This window comes from Acanthaster planci, linkage group LG01 (assembly GCF_054643075.1).
Source record: "Acanthaster planci isolate LZ-2023a linkage group LG01, COTS_SCS, whole genome shotgun sequence".
NCBI lineage: Eukaryota > Metazoa > Echinodermata > Asteroidea > Valvatida > Acanthasteridae > Acanthaster > Acanthaster planci.
Window position 1 is genome coordinate 19,911,436 of NC_141777.1, and position 20,832 is coordinate 19,932,267.

At 40.3% G+C, this 20,832-nt stretch overlaps 2 protein-coding genes across 10 annotated transcripts in view; one reads left to right on the forward strand and one right to left on the reverse strand.

The window, feature by feature from the left end:
* Window positions 1-5,833, forward strand: part of LOC110982891 (disheveled-associated activator of morphogenesis 1-A-like) — a 75,633-nt gene extending 69,800 nt beyond the window's left edge. For all 9 annotated transcript variants that reach the window (XM_022241647.2, XM_022241659.2, XM_022241648.2 and 6 more), the window contains one exon: window positions 347-5,833. In XM_022241647.2, the coding sequence (XP_022097339.1) occupies window positions 347-637 (291 nt within the window). In that variant the 3' untranslated portion in view covers window positions 638-5,833. The remainder of the gene's footprint in view (window positions 1-346) is intronic.
* Window positions 5,834-6,686: 853 nt separating this feature from the next.
* LOC110982893 (legumain-like) lies at window positions 6,687-20,307 on the reverse strand. Its single transcript, XM_022241660.2, has 13 exons — window positions 20,117-20,307; window positions 16,257-16,429; window positions 15,720-15,817; window positions 15,401-15,482; window positions 15,017-15,102; window positions 13,921-13,996; window positions 13,138-13,200; window positions 11,441-11,623; window positions 10,521-10,697; window positions 10,206-10,322; window positions 9,156-9,326; window positions 8,323-8,390; window positions 6,687-7,364 (listed from the first exon to the last, which is right to left on the reverse strand). Exons 2-13 carry the CDS (start codon window positions 16,398-16,400, stop codon window positions 7,331-7,333), a joined length of 1,299 nt encoding a protein of 432 aa, XP_022097352.2. The 5' UTR covers window positions 16,401-16,429; window positions 20,117-20,307; the 3' UTR covers window positions 6,687-7,330.
* Between the last annotated feature and the right edge of the window lie 525 nt (window positions 20,308-20,832).

Sequence of the window (20,832 nt, forward strand, 5' to 3'; positions counted from 1 at the left end):
ACGTTGATATTACCTATCAGCATTGTGTAATTAGTGGCAGAGCAGTTTTAGAAACAAACACCAGAGCAAGCCAACCTTTTTCAAACCAACCAGTTTAAAAAGTGAAATGAAAAATCACATTAACTGACTCTTGGTTTGGTACCATAAGTTTTTTCAAATTAATTTAATTATTGAAATGATTTCATTTCTGCTTGATTGTCTTAGTTGGGTCTTGAAGCTGGAAAGCCAGCAGTTTTTTTGTTAAGCCTTACAATGCCAGAACGTGGCCATGTTTTTGTCATTGGCACGAATCATATTGTTGCAGTCTGTAATGGTTGCTTCTCTGTTTGCTATTTTTGATTCACAGAGGGTAGCACGGGAACGCAAACGGAAAGCAAGCAAGAAGGAGAATCAGAACGGCCGGAAGCAGGGTGGCGAGGGTGAATTCGACGACCTGATCTCTGCCCTGAGGACGGGGGACATGTTTGGCGAGGACGTGGCCAAAATGAAGCGGAACCGGAAGCGGCAGAGCCAGCCGGCCCAGCCCGCCGCCGCCAACGGCAGCAACGGCCGGCCCAAGATGGGGGAGGTGAGCCGGGAGAGGGTAGGCAAGCCCAAGCCGGCCACCACGCCCTCCTCCAAGATGACTGCCATATAATGAAGTCTCCAGCATGTTGCGGTTTCAACCGGATAGGAGAAATAAGGGTACCGCTGTAAACTCTCTGCTGGGCACCGGTGGTCACCTCAAATAATGTGCCAAGTGTGTGTGCAGATGCGAGGACTCATCAGAACTGTCAACGAAAAAGCTTTTCCTGTCATATTCCACGGAAGTGTTGAAATAAAGGAAAAAACTGAAGTGGTCCACTGTTGTCAGTCAAAGACGGCAGGGAGCACAGTGCCTTGTCAGTCCGATAAGCTGTCGCTCTGCTCCATCCTCCAAGGCACTTCAGTATCCAGGCTCGAGTTGGGGTTTACATTCCCTTGCCCCAGACCGTCGGCTTTGTTCTCCGGTTAGAATCCAGCAGAGTCCAGCTGCTCGCTGCTAAAGAAACGCTGTTTCTGGCAACTGCCCGCCGTGTGAGGACAAGAGGAAGCACATAATGAAAATGGAAAAGAGTTGTGCTGTATCCGTCATATTTTATGAAAGGCCTTGTACAGTATATGCCAAAATGAAAAAACAAGACTGACAATGTTACCTTATTTCTGCTGAAGCAGTTGGTAAATTTTGTTGTAAAACCAACTGTACTTGTTTGATTTTCCTGTAGAAGTCTTGATGCTGGCTCATTCCCCAGTCTTTTGTTTAATCGACTCCAAATAAGTCACCGGCCAATTGTTAGACAACAACAATGTACATATTATTTAAATCTGTAAGATTTGTAAGTAAAAACTTGGTGTTAACGAACTCTTCTGTACAAAACAATGACCAACATTCTTTTTGTAAGCATCTCCTGCAAAAGGGTTTTTAAAAAAATCACACTGCTGCTTTATTTCCTTATTTTTATTCAGGTCGTCAGTCCAATGTCTTAATTTTTCTCTCATGTATTGGAATATTTTCAGATAAGAAACTTAACACATATTTGGCTTGCCATAAATTAAAAAAAACAGGGTTTACACTGTCACAAAGGGTAGATAAATGTTCACGGCGAAATGGAAAGGCATATAGTCAACATTCATTGTGCAAGACATCTTCAACAGACCGAATGACCTTCAAAACACTTGCTCATTTAATATTTGCATTTCAAGAGTGATCGAGTAAATCTTTTGTGTTTCAGAGTGATAGAGCTGGTGAACCTTTTGAAAGACTCGTAATAACATGCACATGATGTCAGAGGTCAGGTTCATTCTGACCTGGATTGTGACCTGTAGAGATGACCTTGTAAATTTATGATCCTGTAAATTGACCTGATAAGAATGGTGTTTAGAGTTTAATGCAATGCAAGTTTCTTTTTTTTTTTAATACGCAGACTTTTTTTTGCGTAAACAAAAGATTTGCGCATGTGTGTAAATAATTCCTGTTTTTTTCTTTGGAAAAATTGTGTTGGAAGCAATTTCTATGGAAGCCGTAAAGAATTCTTGCAGCGGTCTCCGCGTCCTTTCATGGAATTTCTTCGGAGTTGCATGAAACAATGGAGGAAGATGTACTTGCAATGTTGTACAGATTTAACATTAGAAGGAAAGGGTGGCTTTAGGAATTTCCTTGGTGTTGATAATGACAAACTGACATGATCGGCATGATCAGGTACCTGTTATCTACCGAGTCAGTCGGAAGTGAGATCTATTAATTCAGTTGTAGCGGTGTACATTAAGGTGGCTGCAATTCGGTGTCTAGTGAATATGTATGTGATGTAGTAGAGTTGGTGAGCATTGTGCATGTGAATGCAATTTCCTCCTCTTTTTTTGGTCTTTCTGTGTTTTGTTGCCTAGGTAAATTTTAAGTCTCATGTCTGCCCGTAAACTCTGTAAACTCCATTCACCACCTCATCATGGATTTACTTTACGATGTACTGGCCCTCAGTTACAAAATCATTTTTTGAGTAAGAAGCTCTATTTTGGAACTAGACAAGTTGGGCCTGCGAGTGTATCGGCCAAAGTTCAAAATGAAGTCAACTGCCTCAAATATTGACTACTCAGAAACAATGTAGTACTTGACTGATCACTGTACTGTCGTCTTTTTTGCCTCTCTCAAAGGCCCCACTGAGTAGGTAGGATTTGCTGTAATGACAGTGTGTGGACTACAAACAAGCTCATTGCTACACACGGTCTGCCTGGGTCTGCCTGCCTGGGCTTGCCAGATGTTATGTGTGCTTCCAAATCCAAGAAAACCAGTGGTGAAAGAGGCAAGCATGTACATCCTCCACAGGAGAGTCTGGAAAGCCTTGACAGTTTTTAATCAAGGCTCACCGGGACATATTTCTTTGAGGGGATACAGTTGCTGAGATGGGTCTTTTGTGTGTCCCGACAGTAGGGGGTGCTTTATTCCAGCACTTGCATCCAAAAACAGTCAAGGTGCAAAACAAGCCTCCCTTGCTACTTCTTTTGGGCTTAGTTTGACCAAGCCACCCAGTAGTGACGCACTCTGGAGGCAACAGACATCCCAAACTCTCTTATAGCTCGCTTTTTCTTGATGGAGCATTTCACAACAGAAACAGCATGGTGATGAAGAAGAATATGTGGGACTGCACGTAGTTTTTGGTTGGATCAAGATGGACGTAAACTGTACACGTATTTTGCTGATGGCGGAAGTGGAACAAAATCTTTTAAACAGTTGAAATGATTACCTTCCAGAAGCACTCTTTGTAGTTAAAAACTAGACAGTGTACAGATAAGTTGCCAGTGTTTTTATCTTTGTTTTTGTCCAGTAAAGCCCAGTTTCCATATCAACGTACAGAGATGCAGACAACTTTCCCGAACATTCCTCGATACTACCCCAATGTATGAAATGCTTTACCGTGACTGACTGACAACAACACGCACACTGATAGTCGGCCAAGCCTGGATCAGCAGCCTGGCCGACTATCCGAGTTGTTTGGAGTTGTCAGAATGGAGTGGGCCTATACACTTGCTGTTTTAATTCCAGTGTTTGGTCCAATGGTCACACACACCCTCTCTTCCACAACAGTGCCTGCCTTAACATCTTGTGTGTTCGCAGCAGTCTCTACAACTGTGTGGAAACAAGGCTTTAACAGAGTGATGGAAGGTTTGTGGCAACAACAGTCTTGTAGTTTTCACATGTAGTTGACTTTTCAGTTGAGATAGTAGCCACAAGATTGACATGGGCCCTGTATCTTTCCAACAAAGTTGATTTCTTGATCTTGATTGGTCAATCCATGGCAGCTGACTGTGCAATATGTATACCCACATACCATGTGCTACATTATTCTGTGTTCCATTCATGCTTGTGGGATAACTAATATGTCGATAGCACTATTATGGAAGATGACACTTACACAATTGGACAAACTTTCCTCTGTATTTTTTAGGCAGTGTCCTCGACCAAGTAATGGGTTTTTTTTTTACCTCAGATACAGCCACTTTATGGTTGCATTCCACCACAAACAACAGGTTTTATCACATATTTAAATTGCACTGCTGATTATTTGTGTCTTCCGGCTGTCTCACATGAAATGACAGGAATTTCATTTTTTCATCTTTTCTTTCAAATCTTAGTTGACCTTATTTGGTAATGACTATCTACATGCGCTTGATCACACTTCGATATGGATAAGGCGAATGGCCGTTTGTTTTGTTGTGGCTTCAGCTGATTAAAAAAAGACCAGAAACGTGCAGCCTGTTACCGGTGTACATAATAGTGGTTGTAGGGTAGCAGCCCACTGTGTGGACTTCCATGTTGACCAACTCCACAGACTATGGAAAAGAAAGACACCATTTGTGTCTGTCACCGACAACTGATAAAATAGCGTAGCATTCCTGTTCAGACTTAGCAAATGGAAAGAAAGACTTGTACATTTTTTTGGAGTATTCACAAAACTGATGCACAGATTTTTGGCCAAAGAATGCCTACACATTTTCGGGAGTTACCTTCCACGATGTGGAAAAGTTTGAGACTTTTTTAAAATCCCAAATCTGTATTCTATAAGTGGTGTATTGAATTGAAAAGTGATATTTCTTTCTGTTCCAAGAACATGTATGTGTGATATGTTAACTGTATGATTCATTTGAATATTTCTCTTTGAAGATAATCTTGTTATCAAATACTTTCTTTGCATTTGTATGTGTAAATAAAAAAAACTTTTGTTGGGAGTGGTAGAACAGTGCAAGAGTGGTGAACAGACAGCTTGGAGAAAAGACAAGCTCAAATTTTCACGAAAAGCATGGCATAAGATGAGCTTTGAAGCTTTCCATGGTGAAGATAGCAAGTATAGAGCTGTGCTGTAGCACCATGTGAGGATATCTCTTTTTGAGCATGTGTGGTTCTTAGAAGAGCATGTTTGGTTCTTAGAAGAGCATTTGTGGTTCTGAGAAGAACCAGAGGGTACTGACTATGGACAGAGCATATTGTCCAAAATGTTGAGTACCCTCCGGTTCTTCTGAGAACCACATATGCTCAGAAAGAGATATCCTTGTATGGTGCTACAGCAAACCTCTGTACTTACAAGCCTGGCATAAGTGATCATCTGGGAACACGAAATAATTATACTACCCAGAATTGCTCAGTTGGCTTGACATTTCAACACTACGTAGTTCTAGGTGGTCTTGATGCTTTGGCAGCTATCTTGGAGATATGTGTTTGTTCCACAAAAGCATACCTTTGCCGTCCATGTGTGGACAGGGAAGAACGCAGAGTTCCCCCCTTTCCAAAAATAGTTCTGGAGGATTTGTTGGGTTCAGGATTATCCATTGCAGAATGAAGAGGAACAGTCAAGGAAACAAAGAGTTTGGGTTGCAAGCAAATGTTTTTAATTTTTCATAAATTTCTCCAGCCTTTCTTAGCTACACAATATGAAGGATCAACACTAGGAATGACATGTAAATGTGGTTTGTTGGACCGGTCACGCGTTTGTCGTTACTTACTGGAATTAACAAAGCAACGCTTCCAAGATAGCTGAAAGAGAGAGCCACTCATGTCTGGAACTTAAATCCAGCTTTGCATGCTTGCTGCCATAAAATAGCCCTTGTAATTGTGAGGTTGTCAAGACTTGTCAAAATGACCAAAAAACTGCTCAGTCTCAGACTGAAATTGAGTTCATCCCCTCCCCCTTTGTTTTGTCCTGTTTGTGTGTATGTGTGCATCATTGTACAAAAACGTTTTTAAGTTATTCGACAGTTGCCTATGTATTTCATGTTTGTATCAAACTAATAAAAGTATTAACCAATCAGTGGTATTCCTACAGAATTCTCGACAGGAGTGTGTGACTTTGTATTGTTTGTATTTAACTCTTCGTCTAAACAGCTCGGAAACCAAGCCATGGACATCAGTGACCGCCAATAATTCTATACACTTGCTCAAGGAAAGTTTCTGGCAAACAAGATATTTAAATCTTTGCTGTTCTTTTTATCTTAAAGTAATGGAACTTCATGCATGGTACTGTAGTAATAACAGTGTGTCTGATAAATTGTGTTGTTACCCTGAGCCCTGCCAAAGTATATGCCACGTCCAGCCAAGATTCTGCACACCATTTGTTACTGAGAAGCATTTGGACACTGGCTTCTGTGTTACTTTTCATGCAGAGCTGGAAAGGCCGGTTGGGTTTGGAAATTTGAACTATTTTTATTACTACGGAGAGACCTCCTGGTCATTCACAGGCTCAGTGGGATTTGCCGTAAGATCTCTATCAAAGCTGCTCAAAGAGAAAGCTTTTGTTTTTTCAAGGTGGATTTCTTTTTGAGGCAAACAGAAATCACAATAATAACCACACTGGTCTGCTACTTTTTTCCTGTCCATTATCAGCAGTGCAAACATTTTTGCTAAGACAAAAACACAAACATGGAATGCTTGCAAAGCCAGTTAGTTTATTTTGTAAAGAAATATATACCTCTTGACAGTTTCCCTGAATTTTGGAGTGAATCAAGAAATGAACATGACTGTGTTGAGACAGCTTCTACATATTGGTCTGCCTAGGAAAACTACACAGGTTCTGTATAAAGAGGGCTACAATCTTGCTGGCTCACACAATTTACATACCTGAGCACAGAGTCGTGTTTTGCTACACCACCGGGGAGAGAGATACTCGGAGTCAGGAAGTTGGAAATTACTTTGAAAAAAAGCAACTCTGGAATTGCAGAAAGCTACTTTGACTTAAAAATGGCAGAATTCTATTTTGTTTTTTTTTTATACTAGTACGTGTGCATGAGTAGCAGAATATACGAAACTACAAAAATAAAATCCATATAAACTCTACATAGTGGGAAACATTAAAGATTACCATAAACCTTTCACCAAAATACATTGTGCAATCTATAGACCCTTTGGCCACAATACATTGTGCAAACAAACCAACCACAACATGAAAACTAAGCAACTCGGATATAACTGCAGAATACCAAGTATTGGATGATGCATAAGAGCCCTGGTACAAAACTGAAGAATGTGTTTACACACAGGAAAGCGGAATACACGAGCATTTAAAATACTTCTACCTTGAATTCTACACATTCAACACATTCATACATTCATTGGAATTTCCTTATCACACCCCCAAATAATATGAGGCATTGAATAACATTTTAGTCACAGCAAAATTACAAAATGTAAAAAAAAAAATGATTATTTCAGTACTTGATCTTAGCTTAAGATCTTCCATCTCTCGATTAGCCTTCATTATCCCTTGGGCGAGTACACGAAGTCAAATCAATGGCTCTGGCACAAACACAGGCTTGCTGGTCTGAGCTCTTACTTGCACTGCATATCCAGGGCAGTGGTGATCCTATGGAAAGAAAGACAAAGAGAGTATCATTTCAATAATCTCAATAATCAGAACAGACCAGGTATCATCATTCAGAATGTTGGACAACTTAGCGAGTCTCCAACTGCTTGAATGTGAACAGCCAAAACTGCAAATCATAATGCATTTAGACTACACATTGTAACGTCCAAAACCAGCAGGTGACTGCATGTGTACATGTAAACTGTATATGAACCATGAGCCTGCCAGTTGTGACCGGAGCGGACAAAATGAGTCTCGGGGTCATTTTTTTAAAAAGTAATTCGGTATCAATTTGCATTAGGAAGAGCAAACTGAGCTCTTTCTTTTGACGAGTCACTCAGTTTGGCATCCGCTGAAAATGACCGTTACATGGGTAAAAATGTTGAGGGTTCCTGGTGATTTACACTGCGCAAGATTCTTTCAAAGGCCTATAACTCCAAAGTGGTTTTGGCAACTTGAGACTCATATTGTGAGGTTGGGGTCAAAATTGTGACTTTACAAGGTACCAAGAAAAGAAATGGTCTCCACATGTGCTTGAAACATCCTGCTCCACTTTTAAACATGAAACTGCAGTGTCTTTAAAACTGTCTGCAAGCGTGTGCTCATTAGGTTTGTGTCAGGGGTAACCACGGTGGGGACTATGCCATACAGCTTATGATGTGCAATCGTTAATTAAAACAAAAACATATAATTAAAGGCCCCAGTAGCAGACTGTCACAGTTTCATTAAAGAAACAGAATGACAGCCAAAGATATGGATTTGCATTTCAATCATGTTTTGAAAAAAGCATCTGAAGAAAGTCCGAGAGACAGAATGACCTGGGCACATGAAATTTACTCCAGGATTACAAATTTGAAACTTTACTCAACAGGGACCTAAATTTGTGGAGAGTATCTGATGAAATTGTCTATGGATATTTACATAACAGGATTTTCACATAAAAAGTGTCTCCACTTACAACTGTGTTGGCACTTGTTCCTCGCACAGGTTGGCCAAGATGTACATCAGCGACAGAGCATAGTCATGCTGTAGGGGTGGTAATGCATCGTGTGAGATACTCAATAACAACACTTGTCCTTCTGAACAACGTACCAAACTTACATGACGACATGGACACCCTTAATGTTGGCTAAGATCCTGTCATATTTGAGCCATCACGAAACGTTTAAGAACAGAGTCCTATTCATGTTTATGTGCCTTTGTGCACAGTACAGGTGCCTGTGTTATGTAAGTTGTGCAGACTGGATTTTCAACTGCAAACATGTCCAGTGCCTTTCAGTACACAGCCACTAACGCTTTATGCAATTACATGTACTTTTTAAAGCAAGTGACCTCTATCTTTTAAGGCATAAAGTTCCCTGAAAGCATTGTTTGTTCCAAAAACAAACACGATCTGAGGTGAATTAGCTTGAAGTGATGTCCAACAGCAACGACACACTAATCCATGGCAAACAGGATAAAGCAATGTCACAGTTTGTCCAGCTAACCAACCTGGACAAGATCAAACCCAGTTTTAAAAAGACTCCACACAGAATAAGATCTCATCACAAAGCTACATGTTTATCCAACTAAATACAGTGGCAAAATAGTCAGGCTCCTTCACATTTCTGAGTGATCAATAAATTTAGAGGATTCAGGGGGCACGATCCAAAATGACCATTTTGTGAATACAGCCCACAGGTTTGTGCACACCATGGATACACCCAGCAGGCTGCACTTCTGCACGGAGTGTAAGCGCTCTTGAAATTTACAAAGCTCTTAGGAAGGAACCCTGAGTTCATTAAAACTGACCTTTTTGAAGGGGAAGCACTTCTCCGAGAAGTGGTCGACGGCAGTCTTGTAGCAGTCCCAGTTAGTGACCTGGACACCATGCCGGGTCATGACCTGATCAAACCGGTCTCCACTGTCGTTCAGGACGGTCTTGACAGTGGCTTGCAGAACCGACACCATTGCTTGTTGGGACTGTGGAGGGTGAATATTCAAAGCATCACACAATGTGTGAGTAGTCAGGATTTCCTGCTTCAAGTGGTATAGTAAAACTAGCCTTTGGAGGTGATCCCAAAACGAAGCCGGAGAGGAAAATGGAATGCTCCATGATCACTGAGGGTGGCTAGTTTACTCCAATATGAGATGCAGCAGTCAATATTTGTTTTGTAACACCTCTCCCACAGATCACGCTTGATTTAAGCAATGATTACTTTGATCCAAATACATGTACAATTAAAATGTTCGTCTCCTGATACAAGAAATGTGTTGGAAATTTATAAGCACTTTTCCATACTACCTCTTCAGAAAATGTTTGAACCGAGTTCTGACCCTTAGCACTTTGGAATGCACGCAACGTGCACACAATACGTACAGGCCTGCCAACTTAACCGTACTCCTTCCTGAGGTCAGGCATTACCACACAATATATTAAAAGGTATTTAATGAGCCTTCAGTTCATTTCAATTTTTAATCTATTGTGTGGTAATGCCTGACCTCTGGAAGGAGTACGGCATGTTAGCAGGTCTGTATCCATTTACATACAATACCAGTCGTTGTATGTGTACCATTCATTGGCTGTTACGTACATCCACAGTGCTTTGGTTGCTATGGGTATAGTCCTTTGGGCCATGCACAGCAAGATAGCAGAAACAGTGAATGCCATGGGACAAGCTCTCAGCCATTCAAAATACAGAATCTGTGGGCGAGGTGCTAGAATAGCAAATCTGTGCATATGCCATGTCTCAAGTATAAAAAGTCACCACAGTACCATTTCATTTCAACGAGTAGGGATTTTCGACCAACAAAAGCAATTCTGTGCCTGGGGCAAAACGAGGAAGTTGTCTTGGTTCTGACCTGTCCAAGGGTAGTGATCTCTTTCAGTATCTCGCTGCGTTTCCGTGGATCCCGAGCAGCCATTAAACGGCGATGCAAGATCGCCATGGGAACCTCTGGGCTTGGCACAGCATCCAGCTGTGGAGCAAGGAACAATATATGTGTGGAAATGGGGGACAGCCACAATAATCTTTAACTCAAATTGGATAGGATTGGAAAATTAACATTACAGTTGGTGTGGGATGACACTGTTGAGCCAGGCAAGGACAGAGCACAAGTTAAAGTACAGATAACAGACACTGAATTTGTTAAATGCACGTGTAAATCCATACTTACTGGCACCGGTGTTAGCTTTGCACTCTTGTCCAGTTCAATCTTTGGGCCTTTCCCTTGGTACTCCCCAAGATGGTCCTTATCGAACGACATATCCCCGTATTTGTGGACGTGGCTGGTGTTGGTCTCTGTCTTCACAATTTTGAACTGCTGCAAGAGAGTTTCTATGCTGAAGTCGGCCTACAAAAATGAAAGCGGACCACATAATGAATCTCCCAAGTGCACACTGCACGCACCACAATTTAGCTTTTGTAACTGTTAAGACTGTAATCATTCACGTGATCTATTTGTGATTCCAGGAACCCACTGGCATGGTATAACATAAATGGAACCAAGACACCTTTCTGGAGTTACCTCATATAAGTTCCACTTTATACACGTACTTGGCTTCAATGCTAAACAGCTTTTTTAGACAAAAGTAGTTGGTGGGTGAATTTTTTAGTTCAGTTTAATGCTTTTTCGACAAGAACTTTGTCGTATGACAACATCAAAAAAGTGACCTCATGCATCCGTTGAAAGTATTTTCTAGGAATTGAAAACTCCCATCTTCTTTTAACTTCCAATGAACAATAATAATTAGACATTGTACGCACAAAAAATTGAGCTGAATATCAATTGCATGTTTTTAATGCCCTCTTGAATTTGCAATCATAAGCAAAGCGGGCCAGGGGGGACAGAGAAATGACCAGTTTTAGAAAATACTGAAAGAGCTATATTAATACCAAAAAGATTCTCATTACTTTTGAAAGTCTACACAAAATTTGTCCCACTCAGAAGAAAGGCTTTTAAAGAAATTTGCAGGTTTTGTCATCAAAAATGAAGAGTGACAGTCAAGGAGCTTTATTGTGCATTTTTTATTTCTCTACTGTGTACGCATAAACATGTACAACCCTAGTCCGTACAAAGGGTGTCTACTGACATACTTTATCAGAGTTCTCCATCCACTTCACGCTGTACACATCTCCGAGGTATGTTTCCAGATCTTGGTCAAAGTAGCAAGCATACGACGACTCGTCCGGACTTGAGGCAGTGGTCGTGTAGATGTTATCAATCTTGTAGCTGTCAAACATCGACCCTGACTCGCAGGCCTCCAGGTAGAACACCAACTGAACGTGGAAGAAAAAAGGGAAATGTGGTGTCCTTCAAAAAAAGATTACTTACCCTCTGCTCTTTGCGACAAGGCTCCAGTAATGCACGTGTGCCAAGATACCAGTGTTAAGAAAATAGAATTTGTAAATTCTAATGCCATGCACACAGGAAATTGCATATTAAATGTTCCTCAACACCTGTTTATTCATCTCATGCTCACTGACAAGCCTGTACTCTTGATTTCCATCACCTAAATGGCATATCAGTAATGTTTCTATGGCTGTGTGACATCTTACATACCACAAAATATTTTTGACAGGGATTTATTTCTTATTTACAGAATAAGTGACTGCAAACCACATCTGCCAGTGAATAATCATTTTGCTTTTGAGGAAGATTCTGGTAGGATCGAATTGTCAGACCCTCTGTTTTGATTTGCAGATATTGGGTCACTGCATTCAGCAAGCAAATTGCAGCAGTAACTGAATTTTGATGCCTATTGCCACATTATGAGCATTGAACCTTTAAATAATGATGTACAGGCCAAACCGACCCGAAACATTAAAGACGTATTAACCCTAACAGTCCTCAGTCCTTCGCCTGTTGGAGGACTGAGGACTGTTAGGGTTAAAACCAAATCCGAACTGAAACCAATCTGAGCTCTCCAAACCGACCCGAACTAACAAGAAATCAGGGAAAAACCGACCTGAAACAACAAAACGTAACCGAATCCAAAAAAAATCCAAACATCTGGTTTGGGCTAATCATCCTTTATTTCAAACAAATTGTATCCGTTTTGTGCCTGAACAATAATAATATAAAGTTCCTGCTTGTCTGCAAACCATGCACAATATTTGGTATTCCAACTGCGCATTTCATGATATTTCATCGTATGCGTGCAAGAGTATTGCGGGTACCAAGAAATATTAAGAGATCGCCATGTTTTGAAATAACCCTTTCGAAAAAGTTTGGACAGCAACGTATTTTCACGTTTCGTGTATTCAGAGTTTTGGTTGAACAATATTTGTGATCCTCTTTTCAATTGCATGGAACAAAATTTATACGCAGTATGCAGAATCAGTTACTACATTCCCGTATGTAACTTTGTCTGTTTTATCTGCCTCATTTTTCCCGAAAGTAAAATCTTGGTGTGAAAAATGCATAGTTGGCTGAACTGGCTTGAAGTCTGTGTGCAGCTGTGCGTGACCATGTTTCTGATCTACTCAGAACAGTATTACTGTTCATGTTCACTTTTTTATTTTGATATGCTGCGTCACTGCCGCTAATAACCTATGAATTGGCTATGTAATCTGAAGCTCTAAAAAGTAATTTCATCACGTGAACTTCCCGTTTCAGTTTTTCGGTTATTGTTGGTTTATTTTGGTTTTCTTACAATATGGCTTAACCGGCCTGGCCTGACCAAAAACCACAAGTGCAAAACCGATCTGACTCGATCCAAAGTCGGTTTTGTGTCGGGCAGGTTTCGGTTTCGGGTTGGTTTTGCACAACATTACACTCAAATATCAAATACCTTTTTGAACTTCTTTGCAGCTGCCATCTTCTCCAAAGCACCTTGCAATTCCTTTTCGGAGAGCTAAAATCACCAGAAAACTCAATGTCAAATTCACCATCAATCAGAAGTTATTATGCAACATTAAAATATTTGTCAAAATGAAATATGATACTGGTTCAATTGTTGAAGGCTATAAAATCATGCACAAGCTGGAAATCTACACAGCCTGTTTCACAAAAGACATTTGAATTACATACAGCATTATTTCTGGCCGAAATTTTGGCAATCCAAAAAGGCAAGATACAGTGGCCAAATTCTGCAACAGAGTTAAACACCATGAATACTGATTCACACGGCTGACTGAGTCAAAGCGCGCTCAATGCATTAACCTGTAAGCCTTGTCTGTATATACAGACTGGGGTTTATGCATCGTCTAGCATCACACGTTATGCATCTTAGACATCACGAAAGTAACCTGAATGACGACACTACTGGCTGCCAACCTTCTGGAATGGAAGTAGGCAACATCCTTTCTGCTTGTGAGAGGAAGATTCCCCATCATCTGAAGCAGCTCACCACAGAGGTATACATTACAAGCATGCGTGTGCATAATAACTTTAGTTGAGCTGCATCAGTAGCAACTTATGAGTTGTATATGTCACAAGACCACACAAACTAGGGACTTGTCCAGTGCACTAACCATATCAGTAACCTATCCTCTCTCCTATCTAATGTTTTTCCTGGAAGTTGTTTCTTTGGTGACTTTTATTTCCCCTGCTTGATTTGGCTGAGTATGCTCACCGTGGACGAAGGGAATGCGATCAGGTCTGTGGCTCCGTGATCAGAGAAGAAGACAAAGACATTATCATTTGGTCCACTGCAAATGAAAGAATCAATATTGTTTACAAAAAAAAACACAATACAAATATGCTATTCTCTAAAATTCAAACAAGGAAAAAAACACTGAGTGCAAAAAAACTTGATGCAGTAGTGTTACCACTCATGGGCTCCTTGTCTGAGCATGAGTGGGTGCTACGTTTTAATGGCATCCAATTAATGGTATCCTTTTTATGCACGATTTGCACGCATATAGTTATGACGCTGGTTACGGAGTGTCTCAAACATTGGGAACATTCAAGCTCTATTGGACCTTTCCCACGGGAACACTAGTGTTCCATAGAACTTTGTGCATAGACCATTCTGAGGTAGCTTTCCAATGGGAATGCTATATTCCCTGTGGAAGGTTGCCTGTTCTGGAACGAAAACAAGGCGTTCCGAATGGAACATTCAAACCATTCAATATGATGAGACACTCCTTTTTTGTGCAAGCAATTTCATATAAAAATGTACAAAGTCACAGATACACATGTGGGCACTTGGTGCGTTATCAGAATATAGGCAGTGCAAGCAAGTCAGCTTGGCACGCTGGTACTTTCCTCACCTTCAGTTTCACCTTATGACCGGGGTTCAAATCCCACCCGGGTCAGTATGTCAGCTGAGTTTTCAGCCCCTACCCCATTCTGTGGATTTATTCAGGGTTTTCTCCCACCTGTCAAACTGTGCATATATGTAGTTTCTTCAACATGGACTTGATCAGTTGCGGACAGGGAGGGGGAATGTTTCCCAACCTCCATGCACACTTTTTTGTAGTAAGATAAAAATTGTACACTTAAATTTTAATATTACAGTTCATAATAGCAAATGATGTGCCTCCTAACTTGAAAATGATGTAAAAAAATCCTCAAAAAACTGGGTAACGTGGTCAGAAACTGCCTCGGATCACAAAGCAGAGCATCTTGAGCCCCCAATTTTCCATTCACACCATTAACAGCTTTGCGCTTCACACCCACACCGGTTGATGGGGTGACAGATGTCCTTGTTTTTTTCATCCACTTACCTGGCGATGACCTTGCCACTGCCAATGCCTTGCATTGCTGCCTTTTCCCCTTGGAGAATTGCCAGAAAGTTCTTGGGAGTCACTTGCTACAGTCACCCCAAGAAAACAATGTAAACCATTTTGTTAAAACTAAATTTACCCCATAGCATACATTGCAGGTGTGCATCAGTGAAAACTTTCAATATGAGATTTAGTGTACGGTACCTATCAGTTCAGAACTTAGCATGACGTTTTACTCAGGACTGCTTTAGTAACTTAGGAAGTACAGGACAGCTGAATTGACCACGCAGATTGGGCATATTATGCTCTGCCAGAGTCATAAAAATGTAGTTAAGATAGACTTTTTGTGACTTCCAACTTGATGGTACATGAAATACTCCATACTTCTCCAGTGTAGTCCTTAGGCACCCCGGTGTACACATTTGGTCCCTTGGGTCTGTTGATGATTACACCCTTATGAGGATTGCTACAAAAACAGAACAGAAAAATCTTACTAGAAAGTACAGCACTGAACTATTGGCTACCTGAAGTATCAGATACAAACTTTGACATGCAGGACAATTCGCTCTTATCAGGGTCATCAACTGTTCAGTTTATGACTAGCAAATTCGGACATCTCTATGATGGCAAACACGTCCACGTTTAAACAGTCTGAACAGTGATACCATTAAATATCAACTACAATGGTTTGCACACAACTTACTTTTCATTGCGGGCAATGTCATCGTACATCATGACCACAATGTTCTCATCTGGAATGCCATGGTTATGCAGGACCTGGTAGGCATGGCAAACATCAGCCTGTTGGATAAACAGTAACCAGCACAGAAAAAATATGTGAGATCCAACCAGTTTACATGCAATGCATCTAGCCAGCTCGTCTGATTTCAAAGCCATACATTTTTGAAAGTGAAACACAACACGGAGAGGATTTAATGGACACTCTCGCACAAAGATACACTTTTGAAATGACATTTTGGCCTCCTGAAAGTAGGATTTGCACCTCTTAAATAAACAGAGTTTACTTCAGTCAAATCATGCCAAGAGACCAATTTGTTTTTCCATCCACTCTTTCAATTGGAAAGGAAAACAAACACTCGTCAAACACAAAACTGGACAAGTTTTGGGGGTGTTCAAGTGATACAGAAAATATCTGTAACCATTACGAGAACCTTATTAAAAATGTGACTACTCGCCCAATGTACATGTACTGTGTGCTTGTGCCCTAAGCTATGTGTACCTGATGTCTGTAGTTGCCCCAACCACTAGAGCCAGCTACCAGCAATGCCCAGTGGACGCTTTTATCATCCCTCGCACTTGGTGCAGCAGCAGAGTAGCAAACAGAGACAGCCAGCACAAGCAACAAGACCTGTATGTTCCTCATTTGGGTTTCTTGTCAATCTTCCTGTCTTTCTAAAAAACGAAACAAAAACCTTCCTTCCAGATACTGGGCACATAAAAAAACAACTCACCCCATCATCAAGCACACAGAACAAAAAAATGGATACACTGAGGTCTCCTGAGGGCCTCATTCAAACAAATCTCCAGAAATACTAAAGTTGACAAGTTACATGTATGGTGCAGTTCACATTTCCCAATTTTGCTTACTTTCACACTTCGGCCAAACTTTGCTTTGGCAGGGGTTTCCAGAGCACTTGAAAGGGACAATGTGAAATCATTTTGGAAGGCCTCTTACGGAACTTCAATACTGCTAGGTCACCTCTGATGTTTTTGCTCGCTTTTTTGCTTTCAGCACATCAGCTCTGAAGACTCCTTTTTCTTATGTAGGCACTGCATTTTTAAAATTATGTCAGAGAATGTACAGGTACTGTACACAGGAAAGATCAATTTGTTACAAATTTCAGTTGCTGAACTTCTTTAAGTTCTCTCTCTTTTAATTTGTCTGACACTATAAGTCCTATAACATTATGATCCTAAAAGGATTGTCTATTTTCTCAGTCACTCTTACTTTGAGTAACAGTCTGAAAGGGTTCTTTTAACTACAGATTTTTGTGTAAGGACAATTTTGAACAAACTTTCCTCCCTTTCTTCCAGTACATGTACATATACTCAGTTTCCATATTACTATGGTAATTCTTTTATCACGGCATTGGGAATTTGTGCGCTGCCAATGACCCCTCAATCGGCGAATCTGGCAAAGGCTAACAATCAACAACTTAGTGTCTTAAGCTTAGTTTTATTAAAAACAGAATGAAAAATGTTAGAAATTTCGGTACATTTTAATAAAAAATGCAAGTTTTCTGTACTTTGTAAATTTCCTCCACTATGTCTGTCAACACCTACCGTCTATCTTTTGAACAAATATTTCTGCCAATGGATCCCACGGATATTCATTACTGGGTTGCCAGAATGGCCAAAGGTGTTGAAATAAGGAATTCTGTGCTGAAAAACTGCTTTCATGCTTAAAATGCACCCCAGTCTCCACAATAATAGACTTGTATCAATTGTACTTTTATCCTTTGGGCAATTTCACGTAGTAGCGAATAATTACACAAACATCAGCTTTCAAATTTTTTATATTTCTAATACAACTTGACCAAATTTTCAAGGGAATTTAGAATTTCTGACATTAATTATGAAATAATTCAAGCCTGATGAGATGGCCATAATTCCTGGGGAACTAGACCTAAGAAATCAGACATTTTAAAGTATTTTTTCAGGCATCCAACTGTGCCGTCAAGAGAATGAAATCTGCAATACCTGCAGATATTTGTTCCGTGTGCATGTACAAATACGAATTAAGTTATAAGATTAATCCCCAAGTTACTTCTCAGTTAGGATTTAAAGTTATTCCTTGCTGGATTAATCAGGGTAAGGTCACGCAGTGCAATTACATGTATTCCTATCTCATTGTCTTGGTGAAGGGCATCTTTAAGCAGAAGTCTGTAAAACAGTCAATTACAACTGGCACATTTATCACACAGCTTTGCAATACTCATTCCTTATGTCTTTATTTATAATTTATTTTTGTAGGCCTCCATAGGAACCATCTCTCGATACCACAATATTACAGACTGCAACTCTGCTTGCATATGGTGCACAAACAAATTCTCTGAGCCATTATAGAGGAAAATAAACAAACAAAACTTTCTACAATTACAAATAGCTCAAGTAAAAAAAAAAAGTTAAACAACAGCAAGGACAGGATAATTCCGGGAAGGTTTAAAGTGAGAAATATTTATTTTGATCTGGAAATGTGGTAACTGTCACAATAATTGAACGGCCCATGCTACATTTAAATATCCTACCATTTCAGAAATATAATACTAAAACTACAAAAACTGGCCATGTGAATCATGGACGTGTATGACAGACACTGTGTATGGAAATACAATGCATAAGACCTCTAGTCTGGAATGGCCTTGTAAAGAACATGCCCAAACCAATTGTGGCGTAAGAATGGAGGCCACGTGATTGTTACGCCAAATGATACCGCATCCGGGTAATGTTACATAATGTTAGAAAGGACATGTGGAAGGACAAAGGGACAATGACTGCACCTGTTTCCTTCACCAATACGGTATCCTAGTATGGCTTGTGACACATGAATCAGGTGACAGGGGCCATACACTGTATCATATTAGTAAAAAAATAATAATTCCATTCTGTAATAGATTGCAATGTTCCAATCCACTTGGCCTAATGGCCTTCAAGCCTCACCCCTTTGAATAGAACATTCAACCGATCACCTCATGAAACAATCTTACCAACAGCACCAAATCATTACATTGTACTTACATTCATAACTGTATCATGCTGCATGCCGACAAAGGTTACAGCTAGGCCTATTTTAAGGTGTCAGGCCAACTCGTCCCCTGGCCAACTTGCCCCATGGCCAACTTGCCCCTTACCGATTGGTAATAAATTTGTGCCGGATACTGGGGGATAGGGATTTTTAGGAGTGGCACTATATCACAATATACATAGGGCAATGTTTGTGATACATCTGTAATATGTATTACATTCGTGCAGAATCTCAGATCAGAATGGCACATTTATGTCTTTTTTACTGTATTCCCTTTTGGAGTGATATTGAGTAGGTCTACATTTTACTCTTTGGCCCAAGTCTGGGAAGACCGAAAAATTCTTCACAATTCGGTTTAATTTTTCAAAATGGCTACTGTTAAGGTAACTGTAACGAGACTTTCGAAATTCTATAGTTACTGCATTGCCCAATTATCATTATTACTCAATATAAGGTTCAATTTCCTAAATCAAACATTGCATTGCAATGGCTCAAGCAGTACGCACATCGCTGTACAATCCAGACTTGCTAGGGTTGAGTCCACCGAAGACAGAAATTTTTTTCCCCTTTTTTCTTTCCTTTTTCACATCCCTCCATTTTAAAAATCAGATCGTATGTTTAATTTCTATAGGCTTACATGTTTTTCTTTTCTATTTGGGTAGATTCATACCCTTGGAGGATTTTTTTACAGGGAAATACAGTCTGAGATCCATTCATGTAGACTGGTCTGGTTCCTGTTTCCAATGCACCTAACTGGTACAAGATAGAAACTTGCCGAAACTTCTGGACCCATACTAAACTACCTTAATTTTTTGTTCACCACAAAAAAGTGGGGGTTGGATGATTCAATTAGTAGTCAGAAAAGGAGGTCACGAAGGACGATGTTCGTCATATGCATATCACATATACCTAGTTATACTTTCACATGTACCATTCCACCAACAACACATTCACGTTGAAGAGACATGACATGGGAAGTTGAAAATCGAACCACAGACGAATTGATAGAATAGGCCTTATCAAGTGTACCGGTATTTATGAGACATGTATGCATACATGACCATGACGACCATCTTTTCTGACTACCTGATTAAATAGCCCATCCCCCACCTCAAAAAGTGGAGGGATATGATTATGCCCATACAGTACATGTACGTAGGACACGATGACTACATCATGTATCAAGTATCATAACTTTGACACTAGGAAGTAGGCTGGACTAGGCATGGTCATGATCGATGGTAGGGACATGAGTTTTGCCCGTCAACTGTGGGCCAGGTTTAAGCTTACATACAGCGGGACAGTTGGTGATGACTTTAAAGTTACTCACTTACATCTTTAAAAATTATAGGCAGTTACACGTCCTCTTCTGATTGCAGGCCTTAAGATTTTTCCCTCCTGGATCACGAGGTGACGGTCCACTAGCAGTAGCACTGCAGCAACGACGTCTCATCAGCTACATGTACGTGCACGTCTATTGACACTGTCAGATGGGGTGGTTTTATTAGTGTGTCCTCGACCTCGCACGCATTGGTACTGGCGCTGGGCTGATCACGATCACGTGCAAAAATCACATGCCCCAGTCAAGTCCTGTCTAAACAGAGCTATAAATAACTTCATCGTGAATGATGCAACTTACCTGCCACACTTATATCGCCAACTTTATAATTTTTATTGTCAAATTGTTTTTTTATTGTCAAAATACATAACCGAGACCAATTTAAACGAAACAATCATTTCATTAAATCTGGGGCCAATATCATAGAGCTGCTTACACCAAATTTGCTTAAGCGTGAGAAAACCTTGCTTGATAACAACCAAACTCCATTTGATGTAAATCGTTTTGGAATAGCATTTAGCTGTCTTTTGGTTAGCATGGCAATCACGCAGAGTTTGAGCTAGTAACGTTTGTTTTTTAAGCAGGTTTTTTGCGCATAAGCAGATTTTTTGCTTAAGCAGCTCTTTGAAATTGGCCCCAAAAGGCAAACTGACAAAACCCCCCAAATTTAAATAAACCAAACTCTGCGGCGTAGAGTTTGGTTTATTTAAA